General features: G+C 30.3%; 1 protein-coding gene across 1 annotated transcript in view; it reads right to left on the bottom strand.

The window, feature by feature from the left end:
• Positions 1 to 8,203: 8,203 nt before the first annotated feature.
• Positions 8,204 to 12,163, bottom strand: part of Cln7 (CLN7/MFS domain-containing 8) — a 40,026-nt gene continuing 36,066 nt past the window's right edge. Inside the window, exon 6 of the mRNA XM_088268278.1 lies at positions 8,204 to 11,010. Within this exon, the coding sequence (XP_088124404.1) occupies positions 10,762 to 11,010 (249 nt within the window). The 3' untranslated portion in view covers positions 8,204 to 10,761. The remainder of the gene's footprint in view (positions 11,011 to 12,163) is intronic.

Here is a 12,163-nt window from a genome sequence, read left to right as displayed (position 1 = left end):
GTAATTATTTTATATAATAGGAAAATATTTTAGTTTAGGTAATCACATAATTGTTTACTAAGTGCCTTTTTTATATAAAAGATGTATAAAAATAAAGATACACTCAATCACTTGCTTTATATTTGAAAACCCGAAAAATCTCAGATATGAACACTTACCTTTTTTCTGTTTCTCCCTCTTTCAAGTTTGATAGTACATGTTGCACATGTATAGGGTTTTTTTAGTTTGTTTGAAGTATACGATTTCAAATTTCCCGCAGTATATTGATGGTGGCACCCGCCTTTTGGCATGTTGTGTCATCTTGTTGAAACCACAGTTCTGTCAGTTTATTGCGAGAAATTAGAATTGTATAATAATAAAATAATAAAACCCTTATCCACACCCCAATGGTGCATAGGGCACTGCGTCATATAAACGCAGTGTTATCTTGATCGTTTACACATAAGGGAAAAGGTGATCAGCCCTCCGCTTCAGGTACCAGTCCAGGGTAATATTGAATAAATATTACAGTGAAAAAACCACTCATTTTAATACCCCCCCTGGGAATCGAACCCGGATCCTCCAGAACGGTAGCCGTGCGTGCTGACCATTACACTACGGAGGCGGACATATACGGAGGCGGATATAAACTAAAGCATAATTGTATACCTCTAAAACACAACCTATCAATACATAGATTTGGAATTAGGATAAACATGCTTGAAGTTATAGAATATCCAGAATCCTTCTGTGTTATCACAAGTAGAAGGAGATAAGTTGACTCAACAAGTAAACCTGAAAAAATTATAGATAAAAATCATTAAATGGTTTGAATATTGTATGGTGAATTGTAATGGTAAATTTTGTCCGCCTCCGTAGTGTAATGTCAGCACGCTTGGCTACCGTTCTGGAGGTCCCGGGTTCGATTCCCAAGGGAAGTAAAACAAATATCAGTGATTTTTTCACTGTCATATTTATTCAATATTACCCTGGACTATTACCTGAAGCGGAGGACTGATCACCTTTCCTTCATGTGTAAACAATCAAGATAACACTGCGTTTATATGACGCAGTGCCCTGTGCACCATTGGGGTGCCGATAAGAGTTTTATTTTATTTATTATTTATAAAATGTAATGAAAAAAACTTTTTGGCATGACATTTATGAAAACAAAAATATCATTTTATCATCATGGTTAAAAATTATATTTTTTGTATCATTCGTTTTCATATTTTTTAAATTCATGTATTACGGAGTCAGGTATCGGTAATGATAACTCGTAATTAGAATGCAATCGGTTAATTCAACAGGTTTATGACAGTACACGAACAAGTGTGTGCAGTCTCCTTTGTGTTAATCTTATAAGGGTTGGGTCTAATAACATAAACATTCCTCGCGTACACCCCTGCCCTGTGCCTAGCAGGCACTTGGGGTCAAAGCTCAAGTTGTTAGAATTATTGCACCATAACACATCAATGTTTCGCACTTCTGAAAAAACTGTTTATTTTTATAAATAAAATTTAAAAAACAGCTTAGCCGATTAGTCGGCTCAAGAAAATGTTAACTAGTTGGTAGTCGGCTAGTCTCCAAAATAATTAGTGAATTGCCATCCTAATTCAATGCACTCGCCGGCCTTCATAGTGCCTTTGCACAAGTTTTTCTTTTACCCATTAAGGTTAAAATTACATCCAGTTTCAACAGCATTTCATTTTCAAAAAATTGGCAATAATGAGAAAAGGAAGAGGGATTCTCGTTCCAAATTGTACTAAGGATCTTGTTAGAGTTGTCTTTCAAACAATCTTATATCGTAGTAATTTCATAAATATTTTTTTCCAATAACTCTTTGCTGATATATTTATAAAATGAGATATTGACATGAAATTTAACACAGATGTCAGTGACAGTACTACCAACCTAATTTTTTTTGTTGTTGCCAGAATCGAAGCGCCGGCGTATTTAAAATTTCATCGTATTTTATGATCACGGCAGTATACAGTTTGTAAAACTTAAAACATAAAAATGATAGGTTTCAAACAGTAATACATTAATTAAATTTGATTCAAAGTAATCTGATTTTCTGGTTCAAATTTTATAAATACATATATATCATTAATAAGTAATGAGTTTATAGTAAAATAAATATCCATGAAAATGCATGCTTATGAACATGAGGATTCTCGTCACAATGGTTTTAAATGAAGTAATTTAAAAAAAAAACAAGGAGTGTTTTAATATTTCTATTAATATATAAAAATACAATTTGAATATTACACATTCATCACATAATTTGTATGCAGTAATTCATTTTATATAACTGTGATATAAATTACTATAGAAAAACCATAGCTAATTTTACTCCCAATGATACAAATAAAACTGTCTTTTTAAACATACATACATTACATACATATATGTAACAAGTATTCAATAGAATACATATCGCTCACTCCTTTCAAGAACGTCATAAATAAAAAATCGTCAATTTTCAGTTGTGCATGTTTTCGGAATGCCCAGAAAATGTACTATATCCCAGCAAAAGAGGCATATTTTTAACTTAATATTTACCCGCTACAGGGCAGAAAATGTTGTATTTGCATTTTGAAGAAAAGGTATTGTTCAATTATTTTTTTAAATATATTAAATATTTTTCAAATGGAGAAAAAACATTCAGGTTTTACCTAAAAAGATGTGTAGCACAGTAAAAATTTCAATAAGTGGCTTGATATTTGTTTTTAATACATTGTATTATATTTTTAAACTTTAAAAGCGTTCTCCCGAAAAATCAAGTTTTTTGATTTATGACGTTCTTGAAAGGAGTGAGCGATATGTATAATATATACAATTTTAGATTATAGATAATTTAGTAAACAATTGTTCAAACAAAGGATTGTCAAATTCACTGTAATTTTCTTATTGAATTCCATAAGGAGTTAAGTTCTTATTCCACATGATTTTATTAGATACATATATTATGAAAAAAATATTGTATGTACATCTAAATTAACTACTGTCCCTGTAAAAGGTATGTATAAATATATCATCAGGTTTAAAACTAATAATAAAAATTAACTACATGATCTGATTTGAGCAGTTTCTGTTTGTAAGGCTGGACCCAATTTGTAATATAATATATAAATATATATGCATACACTTACAGGGTCCATAATTGCATATTCTTGTACTAGACAATATACACTATTGTACAGAGGTATTCTAAACAGGTGTCTATAGTGTACTGTATATTATTAGTACGAAACAATATACAAGAAAACACTTCGTTTTTTACCACTTGAGTTTTATTATAGACTACATGTTTCAGAAGTTAAAATTCCATCATTCAGGTCTGTATAATATGTTATTATACAGACCTGAATGATGGAAGTTTAACTTCTGAAACATGTAGTCTATAATAAAACTCAAGTGGTAAAAAACGAAGTATTTTCTTTAATCATTGTAACATGTCTTACCACAAAGTTAATGCCGAAACAATAAATAAAAAACAATATACATTTATATTATCCACTGACACTTCGTGATGGAATTGCATTTTTAATTTATTATTAGATTAAAAACAATATTTTTAGCTTTTCCACTTTTTTTTTTGACCAGCGACCGGGTTTCGTCGTTACCGACATCATCAGACTGGTGAGAGGCTATACAAATTGTTATGTTATATATAAAAGAAGGCAGGAGTTAATAACCATGATTCGATATAATTTTATTGAGAAATTAATTTAATTTGAGTGAATTTAAGTATTGTATGATATTAAAAATATTTTTTATGAAGGTTTTTTTTTTTTTTGTATTGAGAGCACGATTTTATATAAAGTTATAATAGATTTGCATTATTTGCTCTCAATACAAAAAAAAAAAAAAAAAACCTTTATAAAAAATATTTTTAATATCATACAATACTTAAATTCACTCAAATGAAATTAATTTCTCAATAAAATTATATCAAATCATGGTTATCAACTCCTGCCTTCTTTTATGTATAACATAACAATTTGTATAGCCTCTCACCAGTCTGATGATGTCGGTAACGACAAAACCCGGTCGCTGGTCAAATAAAAAAAGTGGAAAAGCTAAAAATATTGTTTTTAATCTAATAATAAATTAAACAATATACAAATTATCATAACCCTTTTGTCTTTTAAAACTATTGTAAGTAATATCAAATATATTTTTCAGTCAAGATGGAATACACAATATAGTATTGAGCATAATTTAACAAACGTCAGCTTATTTGACTAGGAAAGCTAACACATTTCATTTCCATTTTTATTTAAGTTAATAATTTACTCGAATTATTTTACATACATAGCACACTTTTGACTGACCCGGTTTAGGTTAGCTGGGAAATGATTTGACCAGAAAGCCGATTAACCTGGAAAAAGCTTAGCCGGGATTTATTTGGTTTTACATTTATGATGGTGAATTTATTGTCTTCTGTACGCGGCAGGACTAGATCTCAAAACTTTGAAGGGTACTAAAAATATTAGTTTGAAAATAAACAATTTTCTTAATGTTTTAAAAATCCATCATTAACCTTTAAGATTTCATTTTTCTGCATTGAAAAATCGGAAAAGTGAGTGAGAAAATGTTCTTTTTATAGCTTCCGTATCATACAAAAAGTTTTTTTGGCAGATGGAAATAGTGATAGCATTTTATTTTGCTTTGAATCTCTGATATTCATGAAATTTTGAATTAAAAAAAATAAAGAAATGTACAAGCAGCATTTTGCCTGTTTGCTTCAATGATTCCATAAAGTAAATAAAAAAAAATTTAAAATACAAAAAATTACTGTTCATATTAGAAAAAAGGACACAAAAACATCACGACTTTTTCACATACCTTTGTACAAAAAATTCATACCAAGATCCTTCAAAAACTGCAAAAATGTGATTTGTCCCAATTATAAATCCTATATTTAGTAACCCCCAAGTTTCAGAAACAGGCAAGGAAACACGGTATATGTATATTATCTTATCTTCTCTTCCAAACCCTCAACCCCATCCAATGGTGCATAGGTCACGCACCGCATTATCGAAGTGTTATCTTGATCATTTATAACACAAAGGCAATATGGTCAGTCGTATGCAGCAGGTACAAGACCAGGGTGATATAAAATATATACACTTGGGTCTTTTTTTATGTGAAACTTTTTTATGCGATTTTCAAATGTAATGGAACCTATCCCTTATTTTTGTATCCAGTTCAAGTTTTTTTTATGCGAATTCGCATAAAAATAATAATAAAAAATCTCAAATTTAGACTAGTGCAGGTTACAACCGTTAAAGTGTGGTGGTTTCACTGGCACAAAGTTAAGCTGAAATCTTACATCGTATTCAATAGATGCTTTATTGGAAAAAAAAACTGAAAAAGCACTTGTAATTTGGATTGAATATTTATCTCAAAAATGATTTCCCATATGTGGATATTTAATTAAGGAAAAAGCTCTTCTGTTTTTATTATTATGATTTTTTTATGCGATTTTTGGTACATTCTATCATTTTGATTTGAAGTTATGCAGTTTTTAAAAATAATGGAACTCATCCCCTAGTTTTGTATCTACTTCAAGTCTTTTTTTTGCGATTTTTTTAATGCGACTCCCTGTGGAACGTCGCATAAAAAGAGACCCAAGTGTATTAATAAACTAGTGAAAAATCTATTTTTTCTCCCCCTGAGAATCGAGCCCGAAACATCCAGCACAGAAGCCAAACGCGTTGGCCACTACCACAACGCGTTAGTAGTTTAACAATAATTATAATTTTTCTTTCTCCTATATTTTAATCCCTCAAGAATGTTCCAGACATTATTAAAATAAACCATTTTCAAATTGGTAAAAATGAAAGAATAATCATTACAATTTTATTTTCATCAATAAAACTATAAAAATTTTAATTCACCATTTAATTAAGTACATAAAAAAGAAAAATTTATTTATCATGTTTTAAATTGGTCATAAAATATAACGTAATCATACAGTTTACTCTATTATATATTAAAATGTTTTTAAATGTGTAGGTATCTGATATTAAGAACGATATAAATCGTGATTGAAGATACTCAGTATCAGTATCAAATAATTATTGTGAATTTCAGTCAGTTTTGAAATATAGATGAACAACATTGTAAAATTTATACAATGCAGTTTGTGGCACATGAATTTGTAAAGAAGCTTACAGTCTAAAGTATATAAAATCTACACATTACGAACACATTTCTATATAAAAATATAAAAAGAACATTACTTTTAAGCATAAAAATATCATATTCTAACATTGATAATTATATTTTATTATACATAGTAACATTAAGGCAAATACGTACATTGAAATGTGACATGGAGTTTGACATAACAATGTACAAGTATATCACATTTATACATACAAAAACATCAAATCTGTTATTGAGCGACCAAAAATTTTGTATGGTTCTGTAATATTATCGTAATACAAGGTCATTCTGAAAGGAGTGTACCTTAATCACCAGATTACACCATTTCAGTGTGGTAGGGTAAAGAAGCCAGTTATTGGCCCTTTGAGCAGATTGGCTCAGTCAATATTGGTTTACATCTCGACAGTTTAGCGTGATCGAATTTACGCGCAACGTGTTCACGCACCGATCCGAAGAAAGATGGACAAAAGCACAAGCCAATCCAGGCCAATCATCATTTTATCACGCTAATTGAAGTGCCGCACGGTAAAATTACACAGAATGTTACCGTCCGGCACGTCAGTCAGCATTTTAAAACGACGATTGGCTTGGATTGGCACGTACTTTTGTTCATATTTTTTCGGATCGGTTCTCTTGATCGGTGCGTGAACACGTTGCGTGTAAAATCGATCACGCTAAACTGTCATAGTCTTTCATTTTTCAAAACCGGACTGCCGGACGGTCATATTCCGGGTAGTGGACAATCGCCCTATGTGTCTAATATCAGATAATTTTTACAGATACGAAATCAATAGGCCCAATGACTCACTGTTTACCCCATGTACATTATTTACCACACTTCTCAAAATTCCAAATATGTCTTACCATATTTATATAAGTATAGCGTTCAAACTAACTTTTCGAGATTAAAAGAAATCATTAAGTAAATGTGTTTAAATAACTATGGATATACATGTAGTAACCAGACAAACATTTTGGATTACCTCCCATTTCAAAAATTTTGGAAAGAAAACATTATTTTGCTTTACATTTTTTCTAAATGAAAGGCTGCTTATGTAAGTACATGAAAAATATCATAAAACCCTGATACGGAAAACATTTACATACCATTCAAAATGGAAACACAAACATACTTCCATAATATTCTATTAATTACAACAGAAAGCAAAATGTTTGTTTTCATAAATCAATTTACAAACCATTCGGATAATAAATTATCCAAGTTGGGAGATAACGCCACATGTAATAAAATAACCGAAGCAAACATTTTTATTGTGTGTTTATCTCACTTCGAAACACTCAAGATAATATGATAAATCATTAATATCTTAATACTCTGTCCTACACAATGAATATTAGAATCTTGGGTACGCACCATGTGCTGGAAAATTTGTGTGCTAAGCATGCGGTGGGCATTATCAAAGGTGACACAGACTGTGTGCCGATCACGCCTAAATAATGTATTACATAATCGCCATCCGCTCGGCAAGAGCCTCAGAATTTTGATAAATTCCCCTATCTTTAATTGATATTCTAATATTTATTCTAATCTTCATTTAGCTGACGGCTGATAAAGATGGCTATTTACATAGCTCATTCATTGTGACATCGAAACAGCAAGGGTTAAGGAAAATAGTAATTTAGGCAAGGATGAACCCTCGTTGTTCTGAGGCCACGAAAAAGCTTTTTTTGAATGTTCTACGAGAAAAACATTGAGTGTTTTATTCAACATTTACAAAACACTATTTTTTCCTATGAATCATTCAATTGGTGAAATATTTATCCAAAAGATAAGCCCAAAACATAACGAGTAATAATTACATCATTTTAAGATTACATTGGGCAAAACGATGGATGGTGCAATGCAGTTCGAAAGACCAGAAAAAACACAAACAAGACTTACAAAAAAAATCTACATTGACAATATTAAATATCTATGATGATTGACCCTTAAGTTGTTGGTTTTAAAAAAATGGTGCTCGTTTACAAATGGATGAAAATAATTTTACTCTTGAAGCGAGGGATTCATAACTAAAAAAACATATTAAATCTATAATTTATTGGACAGTGATACGCACATTTATTAATTTAATATCTGTATAAATCTCTTTCCCTATCATATTTATATAAAAGATAACTTAAATACATATTTACAAGTATGTGATAACTAATCAAAGAGATAAAAAAAATAGCATAGAAAATATTTTTGACGAAAAAGATTGCGCAACATAGGGTCGATCTCTGTACTAGAAATATTTTTCACCACATGATGAAAAGTTTACTCGGTCAAAACAAAATGGGCTTATCAATTTATGGAAAATATTTCTGTATTTATATATCTTTATTTATCTTGTCAACCAAATTAGAAGTAAAATGCAAATACTGAGATTACAGATTATACAAAATTAAGGTTAGCATATCAGTATCAAAAAATCTAACAGTAAAATTATTAATATGTAAAAAAAAAAACACAGACATAATATTATTTGTGAAAGTAACATAAAAATATTACTCCAAAATACATAATCATCTTAAAGGAGATGAGAATAATGAAAGAATTTGAAGCTAAACAAAAGTTATTGTATTTTTTTAAAAATCATTGGACTGATGGCGATATGTAGGTGATATTTAATTATCACAGTTCTCCTGTACTATGCATATCTGCAATTGATATTATCATTCAATATTGTTTTGATGATAGGAAAATTTTGCAAAGTTATATGATAAAACAAAAGCAATATGTTTGGTACATAATGCTATTAAAATATTATCAAAATGCCTCCAGTTTTGATAGAAGGATAAATCAATGCTGTGATTCACTACTTGCAACATTTATTTAGGAAAGCAAGCCTTACAAAAACTGTAGGTCAATTGTATGTTAAAATAATAATAATAAATATAACCCTTATCTGCACCCCAATGGTGCATAGGGCACTGTGTCATATAAACGCAGTGTTATCTTGATCGTTTACACATGAAGGAAAGGTGATCAGCCCTCCGCTTCAGGTACCAGTCCATGTTAATATTGAATAAATATTACAGTGAAAAAATCACTTATATTTATTTTATCCCCCTTGGGAATCGAACCCGGGACCTCCAGAACGGTAGCCGAGCGTGCTGACCATTAAACTACGGAGGCGGACAAAATGTTAAAATAAGTGCATTAAAAATCACAAATATGTATAATTGATATTAATACATAAAATAATCCTTTATTTAGAATTATTTTTCTCGATATCCAGATCAAACTAAAATTAGTGTTTTTAGCGCTTGTTAAAGTCGGATAAATGTGCCATAGAACTTTTCGATTCTAAAAAAATAGTCAACCAGAACTGAAAATTCTCAACAGAGTAGCACCTAAAATTCAATAAAAACATGGTAATAGTTTTACGTTACTAACAAAATGAAATGTCAATAAAAACACTGTGAGATTAAAATGATCAAATGATCAAATCGAATTTGGTGGGTTTTTATAACACCATCTAACAAATTTAACACCTGGTAAAATCGAAGCTACGAGTTAAAATCATAACTTTTAAAATCCTAATATCTAAAGGCACATTAATAACTAATCAATATTTTTTTAAAGATTAAACTTGTTTTAATTCTGAATAAACTTTTAGATTTGACAAAAGTGTGTTCAAATTTCAAGTTGCTACGTAAATAATCATTCCAGCAAATAATTTATCATACAAAATGCATAACACAGTCAGTTGATAAGAATCAATTATATACGTTTGGTAAATTCTACGTATACAATGCGTGTGGTGTCCAAATAAGTTTTGGAGCATTGAAAAATTAAAATTAAGGCGCAAATTTAGAAACAATGTAATTTTTATCGTTTTTTAGTAATAAGGTTTTGCGATTTGAAGTCTTTCTTCAATTGACTAAAACACACTACTCATAAAGCAAATAATATTTTATTATTAAATGTTGGAAGAAACGATCATGTTAATTCCAACAGTATAAAAATTCCAATATCAAAAGGTAAAAAAATTATGTACATTTTCAAAACTATTCTCAACCTGTCTAAATTCTTTAATTGGTAATTGTGAAGGGTTGGTTATTATATAAATACATATATATGTATGTGTGTATACGTCTTGTATAAAAATATATATAACGTTCATTTAAGTACATTTTAGGATTTTTTTTTTTTTTTTTTAAATAGAAATATTTGTGTTTTTATTATTTACACAAATATTTCAATTTCATACTATTTCTGTGAGCCTAAGCGGCTCATTATTAGAAATAGGTATCAAATTGTGGTAGAGTGGGTTCGAACCGAGAAACTCTGATTTTACAGTCCGAGACACTAACCACGGGACCACAACCCGACACAATCGAATAAAAATATTACCAATAATATTTCCCTGTATATATTTTTTTTGCTACTTTTAAAAGAAAAAAAAGCACATTATATACATTTTAAGCAGTGGACAAAAAAAGGAGACGTCGCCGCGTCGAATATTTTATTCACATAGTCTCCAATCAATATACACGGGCAATGTATCACATTACAGACCAACCCGAATAGATTGCCTTTAAATTATTTAAAACACCAATTTCAAAATGTTCTCAATTGCTAAAATAATCCTAGTTTTATTTGGAAACGCCGTTACGCTTGATTCCGTTTAATTCCTGTAATTCCGTGGCGGGTTTTTCGTCCAGTTCCGGCGGGATGAGTCTCTTGTTCACTATCTGTATCCAGGTCATGAAGACTATCATGACCCCGGTCGTTATTGAGAAGGTCCATATGGGACCGAGTCTAGAGTAGACATAACCTACAAATACTGGTCCCATTACGCGGGATAGGCAACCAGCACCAGTTAGGAAACCCATCCAGACTCCCTGAAAAAATAAAACAAATGGGTCACAATGAGGTAGTACGGTGAATAATTAATACTATTCTTTTGACCCTTTGGTTTCCGGGAATTTTGGGGTTACTATGCTAGAAAAACCTCAAATCAAACAAAAAGAATTCATTTACAACATTTTGAGTGTGTCCAAATACTTAAAAATAGTAAAATGAAAATGATACTTTCTGGCATTTCTCATGTAAGCGATTATAATCCCAGGATTTGGACTTCACATACAATTGAAACAGTTTCTGCTTAATAAAAAGCTTATTTCATCTCACAATAGATGTCTCTAGTGAAGTTCTAGTGATTCAAGCACAATGTTTCGAAATTGGATCATTCAAAGCTTTTCAAAGCTTCCAAAAATTTGAGTAGTGTGGCTGTCAATCATGGATAGAATTGGTTAATGTTACATGAGTGTAAAGTGATAAACCATCCTATGACGGTCGTAAGCCCCGTAAATGCCTAGATTTCCATATGATTTACATCTATGTTGAGATGTCGAAAAAATATACTTAATCCATCAATTACATTTACATATTTAAAAAAAAAAAATTTAACGCCGTACTCATACCATTGAAGATCAAATGATGCCGACATAACTGCCAACATCCCGTAACGAAAGGAACACTGTAGGGATGTAAGTAATTAAGATTTTTTTTTTTTTTGATCATACAATGTATGTATTATATTTGTTACACAGTGTATAAAAATATCACTTAAACCTGCCAACGACCAGCCGTAAGTCCTGTAAATGCCCATACTTCCTTATTATTCTGCATCTATATTGAGGTATCGATAACTAAAAATCTAGATAAAATCTTAATTTTATCACCATGCATAAGGAAAACAAATCTAATTCAACTTGACATTGAACTGAACTCTTTCATACGCCTTTTTTACAGTTTTATTACCTAATAATACAACAAATAGGAATAATAAATATAAAATATGATGTTTACCAAGAAGAAAACAAAATTTGAAAAAAAAACTTAAAAAAACCAGTTGCGTATCTCGCAAAATATTGACAGTAGCCATGAACACTGGTTTACATTCATATGTAAAAAACATCATTGAAAAACATTGAACTTTGAACAACTTATACTATCATTATGCAAATCGATTTAGAGATATTTTTTTTTGTA

The sequence above is a fragment of the Brachycentrus maculatus genome, unplaced genomic scaffold (genome assembly GCF_059751285.1).
Source record: "Brachycentrus maculatus isolate JH-2025_06_01 unplaced genomic scaffold, ASM5975128v1 h1tg000315l, whole genome shotgun sequence".
NCBI classification, from domain to species: domain Eukaryota; kingdom Metazoa; phylum Arthropoda; class Insecta; order Trichoptera; family Brachycentridae; genus Brachycentrus; species Brachycentrus maculatus.
Note: the sequence above shows the minus strand (reverse complement) of the source record. Positions and strands in the feature narration are given on the sequence as shown.